The sequence below is a fragment of the Morus notabilis genome, unplaced genomic scaffold, assembly GCF_000414095.1.
Source record: "Morus notabilis unplaced genomic scaffold, ASM41409v2 Scaffold292, whole genome shotgun sequence".
Classification (NCBI taxonomy): domain Eukaryota; kingdom Viridiplantae; phylum Streptophyta; class Magnoliopsida; order Rosales; family Moraceae; genus Morus; species Morus notabilis.
Window position 1 is genome coordinate 54,208 of NW_010361625.1, and position 23,961 is coordinate 78,168.

At 38.3% G+C, this 23,961-nt stretch overlaps 2 protein-coding genes across 2 annotated transcripts; one reads left to right on the forward strand and one right to left on the reverse strand.

Annotated features, from left to right (window-relative positions):
- Positions 1–818: 818 nt before the first annotated feature.
- On the forward strand, positions 819–10,100 carry LOC21386270. The gene is made up of 8 exons (XM_024166977.1): positions 819–944; positions 1,171–6,422; positions 6,512–6,744; positions 6,828–6,975; positions 7,272–7,470; positions 7,570–7,911; positions 7,998–8,701; positions 8,993–10,100. Exons 2-8 carry the CDS (start codon positions 1,344–1,346, stop codon positions 9,656–9,658), a joined length of 7,371 nt encoding a protein of 2,456 aa, XP_024022745.1. The 5' UTR covers positions 819–944; positions 1,171–1,343; the 3' UTR covers positions 9,659–10,100.
- A 1,681-nt stretch (positions 10,101–11,781) lies between these two features.
- On the reverse strand, positions 11,782–12,513 carry LOC21386271 (ethylene-responsive transcription factor ERF109). Its single transcript, XM_010100160.1, has one exon. It carries the CDS (start codon positions 12,511–12,513, stop codon positions 11,782–11,784), a length of 732 nt encoding a protein of 243 aa, XP_010098462.1.
- Between the last annotated feature and the right edge of the window lie 11,448 nt (positions 12,514–23,961).

Consider the following 23,961-nt stretch of genomic DNA (forward strand, 5'->3'; position numbering starts at 1 on the left):
ATGCAATTGTGTTAATTTGATTAGTCGATTTATTATTTTTCATGTTTTAACATGGTTTCTTATTAGATATTTTCATGGTTTCTTATTAGATATGTAGCATTTACGCGACATCCATAAATTATTCTGTTATTGTCAAGAAAAGCTAAACTGACGGGGGAGTGAGTTTTAAAAGAGTAAATTTATTTTTTGTGAAGCTCGACTTTATCTTTATTCCAGGGTTATCAAAAAAATTATACAGAAAAAGTGAATTCATGTAAAAAAAACGTTGTAGAGTGAAAAGTTGAATTTGAAATTTTATGAGAGAAAACACTGATAAATAATATAACAAAAACTTGAGTTGTGATTCGAATTATATTCTTAAAATAATAGTTTAACTATTTTGTTTATTATAATAATTACTTACTATATCCATCTTGTTTTTCTAATAGGAGATTTACGATTGTAATATTTAGATCAGTTAAGTGAAATATTCTGCCAAATTTCAAGGAGAAAAAAGAAGCGAGAGAGAGGATTTGGTTAGGATTGAAAAGAAAAACAAAAAACAAAAGAGTGGTTAGAGAGTGAATGAAGTTAACAAGGTAACATCACAAGTAGTTATAACTCACATGAGATCCAAACACACGGGTGTTTAGTTGCGAAACGTCGGACATATTTAACAAATATTTGCCTTCAAAGGTCGTAAATCGGAGAAAAAGACATTAGCGTGGGCAAAAACATAAATACCGAAAACATAGGGGGATCAAACAGGAAAAAAGAAAACGAGAGAAAAAAAAAAAAAACCATTCCTCTCTTTTCTCTCGTGGAGTCGTGGTGTTTAACTCATTCTTCGTCTCTCTCTCTGTCTCTCCGGGCACAGTAGGGCTTCTCTGTCGGACACTTTCGTATTCTTTTTTCACCGCTGCGCACGTTAGCCCGAGCCGTTCCGCTATCTTACGCCCCCGGAGGTAAGCTCCTTGTCCTACTCGTCCTCGTATTCTTTTACTTGATCTCCTTCCTTTCTGTCTTTCTTGCTGGCCAATCTAGGGCTGCGAAACCCTAATCGGCGAAAGCAATACTTGAAAACGATCTATTTTTCAGTGAAATTAATGGAAGATTGAGATCGATTTTCATAGCTGTGGATCGTTTTAGCTTTTTTTGTTTACGATTTTGGTGTTTGTTCTGCTTGATCAGGGTTAGAGAGAGTCTGTTAAGATCCATCGGTGTGAATAATCTGCGAATCAAAAGGTTTGGGCTTTTGGGGGAGAAATCTAGAGTTAGATTTTTTTTTTTTAATTGCGTTTCATTTTGATGCTTTGGCGGGAAGCGGAATCCGCCGGGACTAAAGTTTGGGTTGGAGCCGTGAGATGGCTAATCCCGGAGTCGGGACCAAGTTTGTGTCAGTGAATCTGAACAAATCTTATGGGCAGCCTTCAAATCATCACCACCAGCACAACCATCCTCACAATCCCGGCTCTTATGGATCGAATCGGGGAAGAGTCGGTGGCTATGGCTCTGGTGGCGGCGGCGGCGGAGGAATGGTGGTCCTTTCCCGGCCTCGCAGTTCGCAGAAGGCTGGGCCGAAGCTTTCTGTTCCATCCCCCTTGAATCTGCCCTCGCTGCGCAAGGAGCACGAGAAGTTTGATTCGTTGGGCACGGGTGGCGGGCCAGCCGGTGGAGGGATTGCTGGTGGCAGTTCGAGGCCGACTTCGTCGGGTATGGGGTGGACGAAGCTCGGTGCAGTTGCTTTGCAGGAGAAAGAAGGATTGGGGAGTGATCATCACGGAGCTGATGGTAATGACAAGGGTTTGAACGGTGTTGATGGGGTGATTAAGGGGAGCAGTGCGTATGTGCCTCCTTCGGCTCGACCTGGTGCAGTTGGTTCCTCTGCTCCGGCTTCTGCACCAGCCTTTCCTCCTTTGGAGAAGGCCCCAGTGTTGAGGGGTGAGGATTTCCCTTCTTTGAGGGCTGCTTTACCTTCTGCCTCTGGGGCTGCACAGAAGCAAAAGGATGCTTTGAATCAGAATCAGAAGCAGAAGCAGGTTGCTGGTGAGGAGCCATTTAATGGGCAGAGGAACGGGAGCCATTTGAGTACTCCAGTTGATATGCGACCTCCGTCACACTCATCTCGCGTCGGTATTGGCAATGGGGTGAATGAGAATGTTGAGACCAATAGTGTGGGTGGTTCTCGAGCAACAGAGCAAGTTCAGAAGCAGGAAGAGTATTTTCCAGGTCCATTACCGCTGGTTCGGTTGAACCCCAGATCAGATTGGGCTGATGATGAGCGTGATACAAGTTATGGGCTGACTGATCGAGGAAGGGACCATGGTTTTCCAAAGAGTGAAGCTTACTGGGATAGAGATTTTGATATGCCCAGAGTTAATGTTTTGCCACACAAACTGGCTCGTAATACTTCTGAGAGGTGGGGTCAGCGTGACGATGAAACTGGAAAGGTTACTTCCAGTGAAGTCCCTAAAGGAGACCCTTACAGCAGAGATGTTAGAGCACCCAGTAGAGAAGGGCGGGAAGGAATCTCCTGGAAAACTTCAAATCTTCCAAAAGATGGTTCAGGTGTTGCAGAAGTTGGTGCAGGGCCATCTAGTTTGAACAGAGAAATGTATAAGGAAAATAAGTACACCCCTTCACTATTTCGAGAAAATGCCCATGATGATTTTGGGAAGAGGTATGTAGGGTATGGACAGGGAGGGAAACAGTCATGGCACAACACTACAGACTCACTTGGTGCCCGAGGGGCTGACCGGACACGGGTGCGCTATGGAAGTGAACAACACAACAGATATAGAGATAGTGCTTTACAGAATAGCTCAGTATCCAAATCATCATACTCATCGAATGGCAGAGGGACGCTTGTGAATGATCCAATACTCAACTTTGGCAAGGAGAAACGCTTTTTCTCAAAGAGTGAAAAGCCTTATGTAGAGGACCCTTTTGGAACAACAGGCTTTGATAATCGGGATCCATTTTCCGGGGGTCTCCTAGGAGTGGTCAAGAGAAAGAAAGATGTGCACAAACAGACCGATTTTCACGATCCTGTTAGAGAATCTTTTGAGGCTGAACTTGAAAGAGTTCAGAAAATGCAAGAACAAGAGCGGCGGCGGATCATTGAAGAACAAGAAAGAGCTTTAGAACTAGCTCGAAGAGAAGGAGAGGAAAGAGCAAGGCTGGCTAGGGAACAAGAAGATAGACAGAGAAGATTGGAAGAAGAAGCAAGAGAAGCAGCATGGAGAGCAGAACAAGAACGGCTGGAAGCTATGAGAAGAGCCGAAGAGCAGAGAATCACTAGGGAAGAGGAGAAACGAAGGATTTTCATTGAAGAAGAAAGGAGGAAACAGGCTGCTAAGCAAAAGCTTCTAGAATTAGAAGAAAGGATGGCTAAGCGGCGGTCTGAAGACACAAAGAGTGGGACTAGTTCTTCAGCCCTTGCAGATGAGAAATCGTCTCTGACTGGGAAAGAAAAAGACTTCTCGAGGACAGCAGAGGTGGGTGATTGGGAAGAGGGCGAAAGAATGGTGGAGAGGGTCACAACTTCAGCATCCTCCGATTCATCTAGTTTGAACAGGCCCATGGATATGGGTTCTAGGTCTCACTTTTCTAGAGATAATTCTGGTTTTGTGGACCGAGGAAAACCTGTTAATTCATGGAGAAGGGACGCATATGAAAATGGAAACAGCTCAACTGTACTGATACAAGATCAGGATGTTGGACATCACAGTCCCAGGCGTGATGCATCTGTTGGTGGGAGATCCTATTCTAGGAAAGAGTTCTTTGGAGGTGCTGGATTTATGCCTCCAAGGACTTACCATAAAGGAGGAATTTCAGAACCTCAAATGGACGATTTCAATCATCTAAAAGCGCAGAGGTGGAACCTTCCTGGAGGTGGAGAGCACTTTAGCCGAAATGTAGAATTGGACTCTGAAATTCATGATCACCTTGTTGATGGTTGGGGACCGGGCCGGACCCGTGGTAATTCTTATTCTCAATATCCTGATAGAGGATACCCGAATTCAGAGGTAGATGGGCCTTATTCTTTTGGGAGGTCACGAACCATGAGGCAACCTCATGTTCTTCCGCCTCCATCACTAGCTGCCATGCACAAAGCCACCTATAGAGGTGAGATTGAACGTCCTGGCCCTTCAAATTTTATAGATAGTGAGATGCAGTACAATCATGCAACAAGAACTGAACTTACCACGCAGACAGCTTATGAGAGTAGTCATCTTGAGAATCCTAGACAACCTGAAATGATTAATGCCCAGCAAGAAAATGAGCAGAAATTGGATGGTAAATCCTCACCAAGGTGCGACTCACAATCCTCGCTTTCAGTCTCAAGCCCCCCTAGTTCTCCAACTCATCTCTCTCATGATGACTTGGATGTATCAAGAGAGTCTTCAGTGTTGTCAGATGAAGGCGCTGGTAAAGATGGTTCTTTATCAGGACTGGAGAATGAACCTGTTGTTTTACCTCCAAATGCTGGGAAAGAGAATCTGATGACTGCTGAAAACTCTGTCTCTATGGGTGAGGATGAAGAATGGGACGTTGATAACGATGAACAGCTGCAGGAGCAAGAAGAATATGATGAGGATGAGGATGGATATCAGGAAGAAGATGAGGTGCACGAAGGAGATGATGAGAATGTTGACTTACCCCAGCAGTTTGAAGACATGCATTTAGAGGAGAAAGGTTCGTTGGACATGATGGAAAACTTGGTTCTAGGCTTCAACGAGGGTGTTGAAGTTGGGATGCCAAATGATGACCTCGAAAGAGATTTAAGGAACAACGAAAGTGCCTTTGCAGTACCTCCGGTGTCTTCTAGCATTGTTGAAGAACAGAAGTCATTTGATGGAATTCGCGGTCATGCTGAAACCCTTCAACCCCTGGATGGTTATGCTCAAGTTACTATTGATAGTTCTTCTAGAATGTTCCAGGAAACCGAGAAGGCAATGCAGGATTTGGTCATTCAGCAAAATAATACTCCTCATTTAACAGCAGAATCTAAACTTTTGGATCATGCAGATGCTTCTAGTAGTTCTGGTCCGTCTCAGCATCCAGTCATATCTCCAGTGAACCTTGCCTCCCATTCTTCTGGTCAGGCTGTTATATCTAGTGTATCTGCAGTTCCAAATCAGGCTGAGGTACCTGTTAAGCTTCAGTTTGGGCTGTTTTCGGGTCCTTCCTTGATACCATCTCCAGTCCCAGCTATTCAGATTGGTTCCATTCAGATGCCTCTTCATCTGCATCCTCAGGTTGACCCTTCTCTCACGCATATGCACCCATCACAGCCTCCTCTCTTCCAGTTTGGTCAGCTAAGGTACACATCTCCTATTTCCCAAGGAGTTGTGCCATTGGCTCATCAATCAATGTCTTTTGTTCAGCCCAATGTTCCATCGAGCTTTTCTTTCAATCAAACACCAGGAGGTCCACTACCTATTCAGCCCGGTCAATATTCTTCCCAGAGTTTTGCAAAGAATGATGCTATTTTAATGTCAGTGGACAACAAAACGGGCATTGCTCCAAGGCAGTTGGATGTGTCTCAAGGAAATCTGAAAGAGAATAATTCATTTCCTGCCAGAGAGAATACTGAAACCCCTGTTATGGTGCAGCGGGGTCGATCAGAGATATCCTATATTGGTGATAATAATTCCAGGTCCGAGTCAGGAGTTGAGGCAGGAGATGAAGGGTTGAAGACCTACAGTGCTTTGCCCATTAACCTAGAAGCAGAAGGCCAGCCACAGACTGGGTCAACACTTCCTGTGATGAAAGAAAAAGATCAAAGTGGGACAAAGGCCCACGGCTCAGTATCTAGTGGCAGGGGGAAAAGATACATATTTGCGGTAAAGAATTCAGGGGCCAGGTCATATCCTGCTTCTGAGTCGACCCGCACTGAGACTAATGGATATCAGAGGAGGCCTCGGCGCAATATTCCACGAACTGAGTTTCGGGTTCGGGAAAGTGTTGACAAGAGACAATCTGCTGGTTTGGTTTCGCCTGATGATCCTGGATTGGAAGAGAAGTCAAATGCCACTGGAAAGGGTCCAGGAATTTCCGTTAAAACTGGGCCCCGGAAGGTTGTCTTGTCTCATAAAGTGTCAAAACAGACATTAGAATCAGAGATATCGAGCTCTGCTCTACTTAGTTCACGGCAAATAGATTCTTCGAGTAGGGTTGAAAAGGGGTCTGGAAAAGAATCCTCCTTAAAAGGTCAGGATGTTCCTCGGTCTCGAGAAGGGAAGCTTAAAAGGAATGTCTCTGAAGGTGATGTTGATGCTCCTCTGCAAAGTGGCATTGTCCGTGTTTTTGAGCAACCTGGGATAGAAGCCCCAAGTGATGAAGATGATTTTATTGAAGTGAGGTCGAAGAGGCAAATGCTGAATGATCGGCGTGAACAGAGAGAGAAGGAAATCAAGGCCAAGTCTCGGGTCACTAAGGTTGTACTTCTATCTAGTTCCATTCCTGTTTTTGCTTACTATGACCATAAAAAGCAAGTTTCTTAATTGAGATTTATTAATCATGACAGTTGCCTCGAAAATCTCGTTCTAATTTTAAAAGCACTCCCTTAGCAAACTCTGGTAAAGTTTCGGCATCTTCTGGTGGAGAAGCAGCAAACAACATTCGCCCTGATTTTGTTACCACTGAGGGACGTGGATTGACAAATCCTGAATTGTCTACTGGATTTAACACCAGCTTAGTCTCTCAGCCATTGGCTCCTATTGGCACCCCTGCTGTGAAAAGTGATTCCCAGACAAACAGGTACTTGCTCTCTTGAAGAAAACTTATATTCCCAAAAAAACCATGTACATATTCACACACCTAAATCATTATTTACTCAACAGACCAATCCAGACAAGCTCCCAGTCTGTTGTGTCTGCTGCTGCAAAAAATATTGGATCAAGCTTGGTGTTTGACAACAAAGCTAAGGTTCTTGATAATGTTCAAACATCGTCGAACTCTTGGGGTAATTCGCGAATTAATCATCAACAGGTGCGTCCTTGTGATTTTCTTTTTATACATATGTACACCTCGGTGATTCTTACACTCTGGTCAAACTTTGCACTTAAGAAATGTTATTAGTGGTTTTTTTTTTCTTCGTAAAAATTTGATTTTATTATTTTCTCTTTCAATGCATTGCTTGATTCACGGTGTCAATTTTTGGTACACTTTTTCTCCCCAAGGATTTCAACTTTTTCTCAACTGGTTCGTGTAAAGATTTCACATATATGTAGTTATTGTCTCTTTAAACTGCTAGGAGTGCTGAACTTACAGACAATATCTGGCAGGTTATGGCTCTGACGCAGACCCAACTTGATGAGGCTATGAAACCTGGGCAATTTGATCCTCGTGCTTCTGTTGGGAATCAGACTAGCTCGGTTAGTGATTCCAGCATGACATCATCTTCCATCTTGACAAAGGACAAGCCATTTTCTTCCACTGCAAGTCCAATCAATTCCCTTCTTGCTGGGGAAAAGATTCAGTTTGGTGAGAAACGATTGGAGTCATTGGACATTTTTAAAAGCTAAAATTTTACTTGATCTTTGCGCCACTGATTTTCTGTAAATATAATCGGTTTACGTTCAGGTGCAGTCACATCTCCAACAATTCTCCCTCATAGTAGCCGTGCTGTTTCACATGGAATTGGTCCCCCGGGTCCATGTAGGTCTGAAGTGCAACTTACCCACAATCTTGGTGGAGCTGAGAATGATTGTGATCTTCTTTTTGACAAAGAGAAGCACATCACAAAATCTTGTGTTCATCTTGAAGATTCTGAAGCTGAAGCTGAAGCTGAAGCAGCTGCTTCAGCTGTTGCTGTTGCAGCAATTAGTAATGATGAAATTGTTGGGAACGGGCTGGGTACTTGCTCTGTCTCCGTTACTGATACCAAGACTTTTGGAGGTGCTGGTATTGATGGAATAACAGCAGGTGGGAGTTTTTCTGCATTCTCTACAGTGAGCCCAAGTGTTTCTTGTTTAAATATTCCTTAAGAGGGCATTTTCATTCTTTGGCAGGTGGGGCTAATGATCAGCGATTCAGTTGTCAATCGAGGGGTGAAGAGTCTCTTAGTGTATCTCTCCCAGCAGATTTATCTGTTGAGACTCCACCAATTTCCTTATGGCCACCCTTACCAAGTCCACACAATTCTTCAAGCCAAATGCTTTCACATTTCCCTGGCGGTCCACCTTCTCATTTTCCCTTCTATGAGATGAATCCCATGATGGGGGGTCCTGTCTTTGCTTTTGGACCACATGATGAATCTGCATCTACTACCCAGTCACAGTCCCAGAAGAGCACCGCACCATCTCCAGCACCGGTAGGAGCCTGGCAGCAATGCCATTCTGGTGTAGATTCGTTTTATGGTCCTCCTGCAGGGTTTACTGGTCCTTTCATTAGTCCACCCGGGGGCATCCCAGGGGTTCAAGGCCCCCCCCACATGGTTGTTTATAATCATTTTGCACCAGTTGGACAGTTTGGGCAAGTTGGGCTTAGTTTCATGGGTACCACCTACATTCCATCTGGGAAGCAGCCTGATTGGAAGCACAGCCCTGTATCTTCTGCCATGGTTGTTGGCGAGGGGGAGATTAACAATTTGAATATGGTTTCTGGACAGCGCAATCCTACAAACATGCCCACTCCGATCCAGCATTTGGCCCCAGGATCACCACTCCTTCCCATGGCTTCTCCTTTAGCAATGTTTGATGTTTCTCCGTTCCAGGTAAACATCCAGTCTGTTGGCATGAAAGTTTATGCAACATGGTCGCTAAATGATTGTCAATTTCTCACTCCGTGCTTTTGGGTTAAGGTTAGGGGTGGAGGTATGCGATTGAAGGGGCTATACCTTAGATATGGTACTTTGTAGGCAGAATTTGTTGTTGATACATATTTGAAAAACGATTGGCTCTAGAACTAGAGAAAGACTTAAAATTTCAATTGCTACTTGGTTTTAGTGTCGTTATGGCCAGCTGTTTTTCTAGCATTACTAACAGTTCTGTATAATTGTTTGCAGTCCTCTCCTGACATGTCTGTTCAGGCTCGCTGGCCCCATGTTCCTGCATCGTCCCTCCAATCTGTTCCGATGTCGATGCCCTTGCAGCAAGCAGCAGATGGTGTACTGCCTTCTAAACTTAGCCACCCTTCTTCTGTTGACCAATCATTAAATACCAACAGGTTCCCTGGCTCCCGAAATTCTACACCGTCTGACAAGAATCGGAGTTATCCTGTGACAACTGATGCCACCGTCACTCAATTGCCTGATGAACTAGGGTTAGTAGACCCTTCAAGTTCCACCAGTAATGGGATTTCAACACAGAATGTTGTCCCTAAGAGTTCTTCTGTAAGCACGAGTTTGGACACTGGCAAGTCTGATGTTGTTGCTCAAAATGCTATTAGCAATGTTAGTGGCCAGAATGCTAGTTCCAATTTGAAGACTCAGCCTTCGCAGCATAAGAATCATATCTCGAGCCATCAGTATGGTCATTCCTCTGGTTATAGTTATCATAGAGGCGGAGGCGCTTCTCAAAGAAATAACTCCGCGGGTGAATGGACCCATCGAAGAATGGGTTTCCAAGGAAGGAATCAATCTCTGGGCGGAGAAAAAGGTTATCATTCTTCAAAAATGAAGCAAATTTATGTGGCTAAACAGACCTCAACCGGGTCATCGACAGCATCGTGATAAGCCAGAAAAATGAGCTTGGATTTTGAATGGATTGCTCGAGGTCGAAGCATTTGTTCAGGAATAAAAAATTTTGGTCATTTTTTGCAGCACCTATTGCATTGATTAGGTATGTTTAGTTTTGAGATTTGGCTTTTCTTGACTAGAGTCCATAGATACTATGATAGTTATCCCCCATGAAGGTTGCAGAACTGGCTGATATAGTAGTTTTGGGCTACCTAGCGTAAGAGTGATAAAAAAGTGTTCGGGTTTTACGTGCCAGTTCGGACTGATGGGCAGCACTTTGTTGTGATGTAGTTGTGCTGTTTGTTGGCTGCACATAAGACTCGAGATTTATAAAACATTGATGTACTAGAAATTTATTCGGTCCGGGTAAGATTTTTTTTTTCCCCCCAATTTTAGTAATGATATATGTAGCTTAAGGAAATGTTTTTCCTCGGAACTCTTCCTTCATTTTTTTTTATTTTTTTATTTTTATTTTTTATGTATCCTTATTCATAAATGAAAGTATTGGACTTTAGAAATAAGCTAGTCGTTAGCCATCCTACAGCAGGCAGTCTGAAGGAGCCCTTTGGGAAATGCTGCTTCCATTTTTCTTCATAAAGATTTACATAGAAAGCAAGAGCAAACTCGAGTAATTTTGTACCCCTGTCGAGTGTTTTGAAAATATCCATGCTGTAGGGAAATTGTGTGTAAAATCACCTACTCATTGTGCAAGTAAATTTAAAGAAATGTTGTAAATGTGTGTTGAGTATTTTGGTATTTTATAATCTATACATGATCTTTCATTTAGACTTCATTATACCTCCGCTATACCCTCATATTATATATAAAAAAATTTAGACTTCATTATACATCCGTTATACCCTCATATTATATATAAAAAAATGTTAGCATGTTAGCGCCACTCTTAATGCCTCCGTTAATAGTATATAACCTATGAAATTTATGTGTACTCATCTTATCTCTATTTATGATTCCGTTAATAGTATATAACCTATGAAATTTATGTGTACTCATCTTATCTCTATTTATGATTCTTGTTTTATAGATAGAGGTTATGCTAGCTTGTATGGTAACTACTTACAAGTGAAGAAATAATAGAAAGCTATTTTTTCTCTCATTCTTTTGTGTTTCTCTAGTTGTTTGGAATACTATAGTTTTTGGTTATTGTTTTATAACATGTTATCAACAAGAGTAACTTTTTTTTTTTTTTTTTTTTTTTGTAAGAAAAGTTTGAAGGTTTTACAAGATTCGGAAATTCTCTTTGGATTTACTTGTGGCTTGATTGTATGATCTTATGTTGATGAGGGTGTGGGGAAAATTATTTACCCTCTCCGTTGTTGAAATTGTACTTCCATATTTAGTCTTTTCATTAGCTACATTAGTCACCTCAAATATGCAAATGTTCATTGTAAAAATGTAATAGGTTCTCTGTTTTATTTGCAAACCAGGTAAATGGCCTCTTCTTTTTTCTTTTATTTTTTTGTTCTTTTTTTTTCGGTGGTAGAGAAGCTTTAATCACCACACTCTCTCTCTCTCTGTGGCAATAAAATCGTTGATCTATATTGCATCGTGAGAAATATGTCAATAAAATCGTTGATCTATATTGCATCGTGAGAAATATGCCAACTTGTGCACCAGTAGGAGGGATCAGTTGGTCTGCGTTGACATTTATATTTTTTTAACCTGTTTGACTTTGCTTTCGTTCGACTCCAAACTGGGCTCCTATTTGACTTTACCGACCTCTGTCTTTTGACATGGAATTTCTTAAAATACCGAAATTCAGTCATATGAGACACAAATGCAGTTGAAAACTGTTTCCTCTAATGAATAGGTCTTAAAAGAAAAACACGTGGAAAACTCACACCAATTCATGCATGAACCACCAAAAAAAAAAAAAAAAACAAGAGGAGGAGGAGAAGAAGAAGAAGAGGAAGAAGAAGAAGAAGAAGAGGAAGAAGAAGAAGAAGAAGAGGAACAACTCTGCCGCCTAACTCTTTAAAATTGGAGCCATGAACGGAGCAAATAAAAATCTTAGCTCCAAAGTCCAAACAGGCGTGAACGGTGAAGCATATAAACCCTACTACACTACTCTAATGATTGTCGTTTCGTCGTTCACTTCAACCATCCAGCGTCATCATCCAATTCCAATCTCCGTCCATCTCCCAAAACCCATCATCCTCTAGTCGAATCTGATTGTCGTTTTCTTGAGCTGATTTCAAACTCTCCAACTCTTGATCTCTTGCATCTGGGATTTGCTGGTCGTTAATATTCTTTTTATAATTACCATTATTATCACCATTCTCAACTACTACTTTGTAGTCGGACATGGGAAAGTTGAGCTTGGCCTTGGCTCCACGGAACTCGATGGCGGCTCTGTCGTAGGCCCTCGCCGCCTGCTCCGCCGTCGCGAACGTCCCCAGCCACACCCTCGCCGCCCTCCTGGGGTCCCGAATCTCCGCCGCCCATTTCCCCCACGGCCTCTGCCTCACACCCCTGAAATCCTTCTTCTTCCTCTGACTTTGCCTCTTATTACAACTGCCCCTACCACTACTTTTGCTGCCGTTGCAAGCCCTTCCCGCTGTCGTTTTCACCAAAACTCCGCCGTTCTCCTGAGGCGGGAAGAAGTTACACCCCAGACAGCCATTTATCAGGCAGAACCTACACGTGTCGTTTTCGAAAAACGACAACACTGCCTCGTTGGCCGAGGGAACCGATGATGACATGGCAATTCCGTCTGCCGCTCCGCCGCCGCCGCCGCCGCCGCCCCCGAAGATTACGTGCTTAAGCGCGGAGACCATAATGGAGTGCTCCTCGTCCGCGGAGACGCGTATGCTGGACCGAAACGACATGTTGCTCGAACTCGAAGCGCGGTGTCGTTCGCAGTGGGGCTCCGCGGGAATATCTGGTATTTCGAGGGACTTGTTTGAAAAGAAAATTTCTTTCGGTTTGAAGGTGGAGTTTTGAGATGGTTTTTAAGTTTAAGGTACGACGAAAAAGTGGATTGGAAATAATATATGATGTGATTTAATTTTTATAGTACGAGAGAGAGAGTGGGGCCGGGTACAAGGGGTCCACGTGGCAGTAAAGGGAAAGCGTGGTGACTGGTGAGTTAATCAAGGGGGGTTTCACTTTTTGGCACGTGGGGGAGACACAGGGGTGCTTTGGTGGGGTAAGGTACCAAGGTTAGAGGCAGCTCCTGCGTTAAATGCCACGTCAGGTGCTTAGTTTCTCACTTATGTCTGCATTTGACACGTAGCTTCTCGAAGCTTCTTATCGACTTCTCTGTCCTTTCGGAGATTACTTCCGATGCTTCTTTTTTGCTGTCGTGGCAACGAAGGAGGTTTCCACCTAGACTTCTCTTTCGTTTGACGGCTCTTTCCCCCACCACCTTACACCACCTGTACTCTTTCGGCCTCTTAGACACGATATTGCCTTATTATTTATTTATTTTTAGCGGAAGGAGATTTTTAAGTTAATATTGAGTTTATATATAAATAATTATATGTTATAAACTATCATATAAGATTAAATTTATTTAAAAGTAATCTATTAAGATTTAAATAATTTAAATTTTAGTGTATTTAATAGAGTATGAGTCTTTAATATGTAGAGATTTAATGGTAATTTTTATTTTTATGATTGACTAAAATAAAAATACTAAAAGATAATAGGAAAGTTATTTATATGTGGTTATGCTTATCAGATCACACGTATTATCATTATTTTATTATTTTCTGACATCACATTATTAGAGAGAGAGGACAGAGAATGCTAAAGAATTCTCTAAGAAAACGTGTTGATCTGGAAGACAAACCGCACGATTCTAGAGAGTAATTTACTGTTATGGATTCATGTACACTTCTGCTTATTCTTTTGTTGATTCTTAGTGATTTAACATGAATGTTTCCTGGATTTTGATAGATGTTTTACATCTAAGGATATTTTCTAACAGTTTGATAGTGTTTTCAAAACTGTTTGTTTCGAGTATGAATATAGAAATGAGAACATTTTAAAAGTGGTGTTGATATTATTTTTGGTTAATTTTTTTTTGAGATTATTTTAAGTATAAAAAAATAAAATTGTATTTGGGTATATAAAAAACATGTATTAAGCAATAGCTTAGAAAATGAAAATAAAAAAATAATTTTTGACTATTTTTAATTTTCTTAACAAAAATAATTTTCACAGTGTTTTATTTTCATTTTCATTTTCAAAGTATTTACTAATTAAATGCAATTTGGAGATCATTTTCGTTTTCTATTTAAAAAAATTGTGTAAAAATATTTTCAAAAACAGGTTGAAAATAATTCCAAACATGCCGTTAAAATCTTTGTTTTTTGAATTTAAAAAGTACGGTTTATAAAAACTTCCAAATAATTGACCGTTACTAATATGTACTTACCAGTTACTTGACCTCGCTTACAAGAACAAAATCAGAAAAATTAGTCAGGAGAACGTGGACGTGAATCGTGATTGAACTAATGAGGTGGGGTAAATAAAAAGATGAAGGATTTTAAGAGAATAAAATACAAAATTCTTAAAATTTTATATGACTGAATTGAAATGCAAATTTTTAATGATAATGGAACATGTTATATCATGTGTCTTTAAACATAATCTTAGAACACTCTACGATATTTTTATAAATGATATTTTTATAAATTTAGAAGATAATTTATTAAGTTTTAAAGTTCAGTGGGTAACTTTTTTTCTTTTTTTTTTTTTTGCTAAAAAGTAGGTAACTTGCTTAGGCATCGTTCACTTCGCGGATTTGAGTTTTCAATTCAAACTGAGATGTGACATTTTCTGAGAGCTTTTAACTGTAGCAAAAAAAAAGTTAAATGTGACATTTTCTGAGAGTTTTTAACTATAAAAATCTAGAACTAAAAATTCGAATCGGTAAAATGAACAAGACATTAGTAACTCAAATTCAGGACACAAAATAGTCAAAAATGGTCCTGATGTGTTTGACGTTTTGACAAGTGCAAAAAAATACTTATTGTTAATAATTATGTGGCTGCCAAAGCAGATTTCTAATCTAATTGCGATGAATTATTCAATACACCGAGTGTACCATGTCATATTATTAATGTTGTATACTTGTTAAATGAGATTGTACCATTTAAATATTTTGTCTATGTGAATTTTTCATTTTTATTTTTCTCTTTCTTAATAGATATTTACATTGGTTATTGAGTCAAAAGCACTTATTATTCTATCCAATTTCTTTATTTTAATGACTTAACTTTAAATTATTATTTTTAATCCTAAAATACAATAATCAAATTTCTCTGAACGTCCCTTGCTATTCCATCCGCTGAGGAAAAAAAAAGCTTTCTATCATTCATTCTGCTTTATCTGCGCAACAGGGTTATCTTGGGTAATGATTCTTGTTATATATATATATATATATATATATACTCACACATTTGTTTATTTGTTTTATACCATTAATTGTCATCTTCATATATTTATTAGAAAAAAAGAATCTTGATACATGCATACCATTTAAGCTTTTATTTGCTTGCGTTTTTCTTTATCTTTTTTTTTTTTCCCCCTTGTTGTGCCGTTGAACGGCTTTAAATCTTTTGCTTGTTTTTTTAATGTGCTCAATTTGGAACGAAATGGATAAGCAAGAACGATAGTTCATGAAAGATTGAATTCAAAATGTATATGAATATATTTAACACAAAGTAAGGAACATATAAAAAGTAGAAGTATTATAAAAAATATATATATGTTAGCAACTTAAGTTAAAAAAAAAAAAGAAGAAGAAAGTTCGGCCGATGTAAGGGATGTTCAGAGAAATTTGATTATTGTATTTTAGGAATAAAAAAATAATTTAAAGTTAAGTCATTAAAATAAAGAAATTGGGTAGAATAATAAGTGTTTTTAATTCAATAATCAATACAAATACCTATTAAGAACGAGAAAATAAAAGTAAAAAACTGACATAAATAAAATATCTAAATAGTATAATCTTATTAGACGGGTGTATCACATAAATAATATGATGTGATACACTCGATGTACTGAATAATTCCTCTCTAATTGCTTAAGGTAACATAATAATACTCAATTTGCTTTTGGAAATAATATACTCGATAGTCTTTTATTATATCAAGTTTGGTAATTTTGGCACCAAAAAAAGATTAAAAGATAGGAAAAGACGTGGCCATACTTGAAACATTGAGGGTTGTTCTTTTACATTTTTGAGTTAAGGTGACTTGAGTGATGATCTTAAATTGAGTTTGAATTATAACTTGAGTTGAAGTTGTAACTTGAGTTTGTGTTTAGATGTGCACATTTGAGTTATGATTTGAATTGAGAATCTTTTTGAGTTTGTGTTTGGGTGGGTCAAAACTTAAATTTGTATTTAGATATAATTTTAATAAAAACTCAATGGTGATAAAAAATTTTAATAGGGTATATGAGTGGGGTTTTATTCGTCTTTTCGTTGTGAATGCATGAAAAAAAATCATCTTAATCAAAATTAAAATGAAAACGTTATGACATTTTTATGAATATAAAAAATACTGATTACTAACTTGAGTTTGAGTTTCTAAACTCGAGTTCAAAGAAAAACTTGAATTTGAGTTTAATTCTAAATTTGAGTTCAAACTCAAGTTTAAATTTAAATTTTATAAAAAAAATATAAACTTAAATAAAATTATAACTCAAATTTAAATAACAATCTTTGAATGATGACATATGTGATTTTGCGTAGCCTGTGCTTTTTTCAGAAGAGGATGGAAAAAAGAAAGAGCTCAAGCTCGACTATTAACTATTGATGGAAACAGCGTTGACCAACATGTGACCAAATGGCAAATAATCGCAACTCGCAATTTGGTTTTCAAACTTAAAACGTCAACGATGATTGGTCAGCTTTTTATGATTATGTTCCACTGGTCCAATGATCGTCATCGTCTTTGCAACTGACATGGGGAAAGACGGGAAACTAGGTCGTCAATGGCACCCAAAAGAAAATTCAGTTGTACCATAGAAATAGTGACGTCAATATGGGCAACACAAGGTCAATGTGGGTCTCCAAAATAGTAACCTCATTTGAAATGGGAACCAGCTTTTGATTTACTTAGGCTCAATTTGGTAGTAATTTGTAGAGTGTAAAATTAATTCTTTAATCATTCATAATTAAAATTTGTATTTGATAAAAATTATAAAAAGTTATTCTTAAATCATTTATAAAAAATTTACAATCAAAATCAGAAGTAGCCTAAAAAAAGTTTTAGTTTTTAAATTGTGCGGCAATCTCCTTACTTCTAATTAATGAAACTTTATAATACTCATATTATCTCTGTTTAAATCTAAAATCTTCATACCCAAAATTTATGAGACTGATCACCTCTCTCTCTCTCTCTCTCTTCACGGTATCTTTCTCCGTTTCTTTATCCCCCCCCCTCTCTCTCTCTCTTCGCACTCTCTCTCTCTGTTTCTCTCTCTTCTCTATCTCTGTTGATTACTCACTAATGTTCACTAATGTTGATTACTCACTAATGCTCATTTTTATTGTAACAACATATTGTGAATAAAGAAATATTAATTATTATAAATTTAATGTTCCCAAATTCAGGAATAAATTGTGTTTTTTTTTATTTAAAAAAGTTAAACAAATATTTTTTTAATAACAAACAAAATTATACATATTTAAATTTCGTACCATGTGTATTTTGGTTATCTTAACTACCACATCAATTAAACCTCATAATTTACTAAATGCTACTACATTGCTTTTGGAACCATCAACACTTATATAATTACAGTTACCAAACACTTAATTACTTTTTATAACAGTTATTTTTTTATTAGGACAACTAATAATAATTTTTTTAAAATCTACAACACTACTAAACTAGTTCTTAATCTAAAAGTTATTTTTCGACATATTTAGATGACAACATTGATCGTTTTTTTTAAATAAATTCTTTTAGAGCAAGTCACCTCCCCTTAAGTCACCTCCTCTTTTGTGTTAATGAACAAATTTTCTATTTACATTTTAATTTTTTTAATTTGTGAATAACGATTTTAAAATTCCATTAATAATACATTATTTTTGTGAGAATAAGAGTTTTTGACTTATTGAATGAACAAATTTAAAAGCTCTTCTAAATTAATAAGCTCTTTTTCATAAACTAGTAAAGCGGCAAATAAAAAGCTATATTGCTTAAAAATTTTTTTTAGGGGAATTTTAAAAGTTAAAATTAAAAACAAAGGTCGTGTTTGGAATTGATCCTATTACAACTGTCCTTACCATTACTTTTGATGTTGTTGCGAGCCCTTCCCGCTATCGTTTGCTCCAAAACTCCCTCGTTCTCCTGAGGCGGGAAGAAGTTACACCCCAAACAGCCATTTATCTTGCAGAACGTACACATGTCGTTTTTGAAAAATGACAACATTGCCTCGTTGGTCGAGGGAACCGATGATGATGTGGCAATTCTGTTTGTCGCTCTGCCGCCGCCGCCCCCCGAAGATTATGTGCTTAAGCGCGGAGACCATAATTAAGAGCCCGTTTGGTTGGAGGATTCGTTCTTTGATTTGAATCATAGTTCATGGTTCGCTACAGTATTTTCTCTCATAAAAAATACACGTAAATAAAAAATAATTCTAATATCATGATTCTAATCCATTAACTAAACGGGCTCTAAGTGCTCCTCGTCCGTGGAGACGCGTAAGCTGGACCGAAACGACATGGTGCTCGAACTCGAAGCGCGGTGTCATTCGCAGTGGGTCTCCGCAGGAATATCTCGTATTTCGAGGGACTTGTTTTGAAAAGAAAATTTCTTTCGGTTTGAAGGTGGAGTTTTGAGATGGTTTTTAAGTTTTAAGGTACGACGAAAAAGTGGATTGGAAATAATATATGATGTGATTTAATTTTTATAGTACGAGAGAGAGAGAGAGGGGGCGGGAGGAAGGGTCCACGTGGCAGAAATGGGAAAGCGTGGTGACTGGTGAGTTAATCAAGGGGGGTTTCACTTTTTGACACGTGGGGGAGACACAGGGGTGCTTTGGTGGGGTAAGGTACTAAGGTTAGAGGCAGCTCCTGCGTTAAATGCCACGTCAGGTGCTTAGTTTCTCACTTATGTCTGCATTTGACACGTAGCTTCTCGAAGCTTCTTATCGACTTCTCTGTCCTTTCGGAGATTACTTCCGATGGTTCTTTTTTGCTGTCGTGGCAACGAAGGAGGTTTCCACCTAGACTTCTCTTTCGTTTGACGGCTCTTTCCCCCACCACCTTACACCACCTGTACTCTTTCCGCCTCCTAGACGATATTGCCTTATTTATTTATTTATGGTAGGGGCTCTTTAATTTAATATTAGATTTATACGTAAATAATTATGGATCTTAAATTATCATATAATATTAAGTTCATTTAAAAATAGTATATTAAGATTTAAGTAATTTAGGTATAGTTTATTTCACGAATTTGAGTCTTTAATTTAATGTGATATGTGATATTTTTTTAAAATTTTTTACTATAATAAAAAAAGTTAGATGTGACATTTTCAAAGAACTTTTTACTATAGAAATCTATAACTGAAGACTCGAATCGGTGAAATGAACGAGGCATTAGATTTTAATGTATCTAATAGGGTGTGAGTTTTTAATGTGTAGAGATTTAAAGGTAATTTTTATTTTTTTGATTAGTTAAAATAGAAAAATCAAAAGATAACAGAGAAATTATCTATATATAGTGGTTATGCTCCTCAGATCACACGTATTATCATAATTCTATTCTTTTCTGATATCTCATCATCAGAGAGAGAGGATAGAGAACGCTAAAGGATTCTCTAAGAAAACGTGTTGATTTGAAAGATAAACCGCACGGCTCTAGAAAGTAATTTACTGTCATGGATTCAAGTACGCTTGCACTTATTGTTCTGTTGATTCTTGGTGATTTAACAAAAACCATTCTCACCGTCTTTTATTTTCATTCTCATTTTCAAAGCATTTGCTAACTATATGTGATTTGGAGACCCTTTTTATTTTTTTACCTCAAAAAATAAATGTAAAAACTTATTCAAAAGCAGGTTGAAAATAATTCCAAACATGCCCTTAAAATCTTTATTTTTTGAATTTTAAAAAGTAGGGTTTAAAAAAACTTCCAAATAATTGACCGCTACTAATATTTACTTACCAGTTAGTTGACCTCGCTTACAAGAACAAAACTAGAAAAATTAGTCAGGAGAACGTGGACGTGATTGAACTAATGAGGTGGGGTAAATAAAAAGACGTTTTAAGGGAATAAAATACAATTTTTTAAAAATTTTATATGACTGAATTGAAATGCAAATTTTTAATGATAATGGAGATTTAACTATCATGTGTCTTTAAACATAATCTTAGAACACTCTACGATATTTTTATAAATTATATTTTTATAAATTTAGAAGATAATTTATTAAGTTTTAAAGTTCAGTAGGTAACTTGTTTTTTGTTGCTAAAAAGTAGGTAACTTGCTTAGTAACTCAAATTGAGGACACAAAATAGCCAAAAATGGTCTTAATGTGTTGACGTTTTGACAAGTGCAAAAAAAAAAAAAATACTTAATTGTTAATAATGATATGGCTGCCAAAGCAGATTTCTAATCTAATTGCTTAACGTAACATAATAATACTCGATAGTCTTTACTTTGTTTTTTTTTTCTTTTGGAAATAATATACTCGATAGTCTTTTATTATATCAAGTTTGGTAATTTTGGCACCAAAAACAGATTAAAAGATAGAAAAAGGCGTAGCCTGTGCTTTTTTCATAAGAGGATGGAAAAAAGAAAGAGCTCAAGCTCGACTATTAACTATTGATGGAAACAGCGTTGACCAACATGTGACCAAATGGCAAATAATCACAACTCGCAATTTGGTTTTCAAACTGAAAACTTCAACGATGATTGGTCAGCATTTTATGATTATGTTCCACTGGTCCAATGATCGTCATCGTCTTTGCTACTGACATGGGGAAAGACGGGAAACTAGGTTGTCAATGGCACTAGGGTGTTCATAAACCTGTACAACCCGTAAACCCATCCCGCATCACCCCAACCTAACCCGAAAAAAGTAACCCGCAGCATTATTTTTTAATTTTCGTCCCATTATACCTCCAACCCGAAGTGTTTGGGGCGGATTGTGGGTTGGGCTCATAACAACCCGCAACCCAACCCGCACAAAACATCCCTAGGATTAATTTGGCCCATTAATTTTACTTCCAGCCCGCACTGCTCACTGCCTCACTCAGGCCCAGCATTACTCACTCAGCCCAGCAGGCCTTCAGCCCATTCACTAGCGCATTAGGGGCTAGGGCAGGCAAGGCAATTAGGCAAACCGCATCTGAGCATCTCATTCTCTTTCTCGTCTCTTCCCAGTTCCCTCTCGGCCATACTGTTCTCTTGTGTCTCGGCTGGCACCACCCCTCTCCCCTCAAGCATTCAGTCCCACAACTCCCCTCAGGCCTTCGTCTCGGAGTCGGACTGTCGGAGCCAGAGGTAACGAAACCTCTCTCTCTCTCTCACTTCTTTCGCATCTTTTTTTTTTATTTTTTAGTGTTTGTTTGGATTGGAAATTTGATTTCTCCTTTGATATTTCTCGGTTCGTGATCGACTTGAAGAGTGGCTGGTTGGCAGAAGAGTGGCTGGTTGGCTGGTTGAAGAGTGGCTGGTTGAGAATATCGGCGGATTGGCAGAAGCTAGTGGTTGATCGGTTCGTGATCGGAAGAGAAAAACGAAAAGCATATGCACTTGGTAGCTGGAAATGTGTGAACCTAAATTGTGTGGTTGGTGAGTATGTATGTATCATACACATATCATGAATAAAGTTTCACTGCCATTGTTCACGATATATATGAGACAAATTAAGGACGTCAAAAGTATGCTGCCCGTTTCTACGTAGGACCCTGACTTTGGGCTACCATCACATAATTCTGTCAAAACCTGCAAGTCTGTATATCAATTTTTTATCTTAATCCATTTCATTTTTATTTTTAAAATTTGTGATTCTTTAGAGTCATATTGACTTCCAACACATAAACTTAAAGCTCATCAAGTTGAGTTGGTCGGTTTTGTTCATAAAATTACTTAGTTTTGGCCTTAAGATTTGGACAGTTCAACCATCACAATTCACAAGAGCTTATCCCAACTAAATATATATATATATAGGATTTAAATTTGTTCCTTTTTTAATGTGGAATATTTAAATTTGTCCTAGCTAGTTGAAAATTGCAAATACCTTTTCTGGGGCCATTCTCATTTCTCAGACATCAGGGCCTTCATAAATTACAAAAACAAAAGAAACTATAACCCATATTATTTAGGCACTGACCCATTAATTGTGCCAAGGCCTCTTATCTGCCCATTAATTAAATTTCAATTGAAGCTTAAATAACATTTGTTTAGAGTAATCATTAGAAATGAGCATTGGGTCCATTAGAGTATAATTATTATTTTAAGCCGAACTAAGGAGCAACCTAAAGCGGCACAAAGATAAAGCTTGTAGTTATTATTTTATATTTTTATTTTTTACCTTTTCAATCTCTGTCGTATTGTAGAATTGGACATAAATCAAACTACATTTATTCCACAATCAGTAACCTTTAAGGCATTTATTTGGGTGGGCAATAACACATGAAAGACAACAACATGAAAGGAAAAGAATTGCCACACCGGAGTAGTAGGCCTTTCTGTATCCAAAGATAAAACTGTACCTTACAGCTGCATTCCATCCAGTAATCAATTTAATCTGCTATCTTCCATGTTAGATTGAATACTGCACACTTCACCAATGTCTTGTTATGTGAATGGCGTGTTTTACGTTCTATGCACATTTCAAGGTTTACGTTCTATGCTCTCTGTTATGTGAATGGCTTGCTTTATATTTTCTGTTTAGGATGGACAAGTTCCTATCATCATCTGACAACCACACCCCAACCTCTGGAACTGTAGCATCATCTTCCCGATCCCCTAATCGTACAACAAACGAATTGCCTGTCTCTGACGTGGTTTTTAAAACACCAGCCCCTAGATCACCAAAAAAAGATGTGATTGATTTAGAATATGAGAATGAGGGGACATCTGGTAAAAAAAGGCCCATTAGGAAATCTGAGGTTTGGGATCATTTTACTATTAAGAAAGGGGGGAATACAGGTGATGAAAGAGGGGTGTGTAATTACTGTGGGAAAGACTATGCTTGTATTTCTAGAACGCACGGGACAAGTAGCATGTTGGTTCATTTAAGAAAATGCAAAAAGAATCCCTTTAGAGTTGAAGATAAGAAGCAGAAATTGTTAAGTTTTGGTGCGAGTAGTGAAAGTGGGAGTGGTTTGTTGGCAATTGGGTATAGTAAAGAAGCTTGTAGGAAAGCTTTAGCTAAGATGGTGATCATGGATGAGCTGCCTTTTAGGAGTGTAGAAGGGGATGGGTTTAAACAATTTTGCCAAGTGATGCAGCCTAAATTTATTCCTCCTTCAAGAATAACAGTTGCTAGAGATGTTTTGCAATTGTTTAGTGAGGAAAAGGCTAAATTAAAAGTTTCTTTATGCAAGGATTGTAAGAGGGTGTCCTTTACAACTGATGGTTGGACTTCTTTGCAAAACATACACTATATGTGTCTAACTGCCCACTACATTGATTCTGATTGGAAGCTTCAAAAGAGAATTATCAACTTTTGTACCATGCCAAATGGAAAAGGGGAAACCATTGGGAGGTTGATTGAGCAATGTATGCATGGATGGGGGCTTGAAAAGGTGTTCACGGTGACAGTAGATAATGCTGCTGCCAATGATTCAGCCTTGAGTTATTTCAAACGGAGGGTGAATGGGTGGAAGGGCGCTGTTTTGGACGGTGAATTTCTCCATCAGCATTGTGTTGCTCACATTGTTAACGTCATTGTAAATGAAGGACTAAAGGAGATGCATAGCTCAATAACAGCAATTCAAAATGCTGTTAAGTATGTCAAATCTTCTCCTGCAAGGTTACAAAAGTTCAAAGATTGTGTGAAGCAAGAGAAAGTTGAATATAAGGGTTCGTTGGTTTTAGATGTCCCAACTAGGTGGAACTCAACATACATGATGTTAGATATTGCTATTAAGTTCCAAAAGGCTTTTGATAGATATGAAGAGGAGGATGAAAAGTTCTTAGGATACTTTTTGGAAGAAGAGGGTGGGAAGAGAAAAGTGGGACCACCAATGGAGGAAGATTGGGCAAATGCTAAGGTTTTTGTTCAATTTCTTAAGACTTTTTATGAAGTCACTTTGAAATTTAGTGCATCACAACATGTCACTTCCAACACTTTTT

Bases quoted from the DNA above. Each gene is read 5' to 3' on its own strand.
- LOC21386271 (XM_010100160.1), bottom strand. From the start codon at position 12,513: ATGTCGTTTCGGTCCAGCATACGCGTCTCCGCGGACGAGGAGCACTCC.
- LOC21386270 (XM_024166977.1), top strand. From the start codon at position 1,344: ATGGCTAATCCCGGAGTCGGGACCAAGTTTGTGTCAGTGAATCTGAAC. The intron at 6,423-6,511 runs GTTGTACTTCTA...TAATCATGACAG, and splicing joins CCAAGTCTCGGGTCACTAAG to TTGCCTCGAAAATCTCGTTC. The intron at 6,976-7,271 runs GTGCGTCCTTGT...AATATCTGGCAG, and splicing joins CGCGAATTAATCATCAACAG to GTTATGGCTCTGACGCAGAC.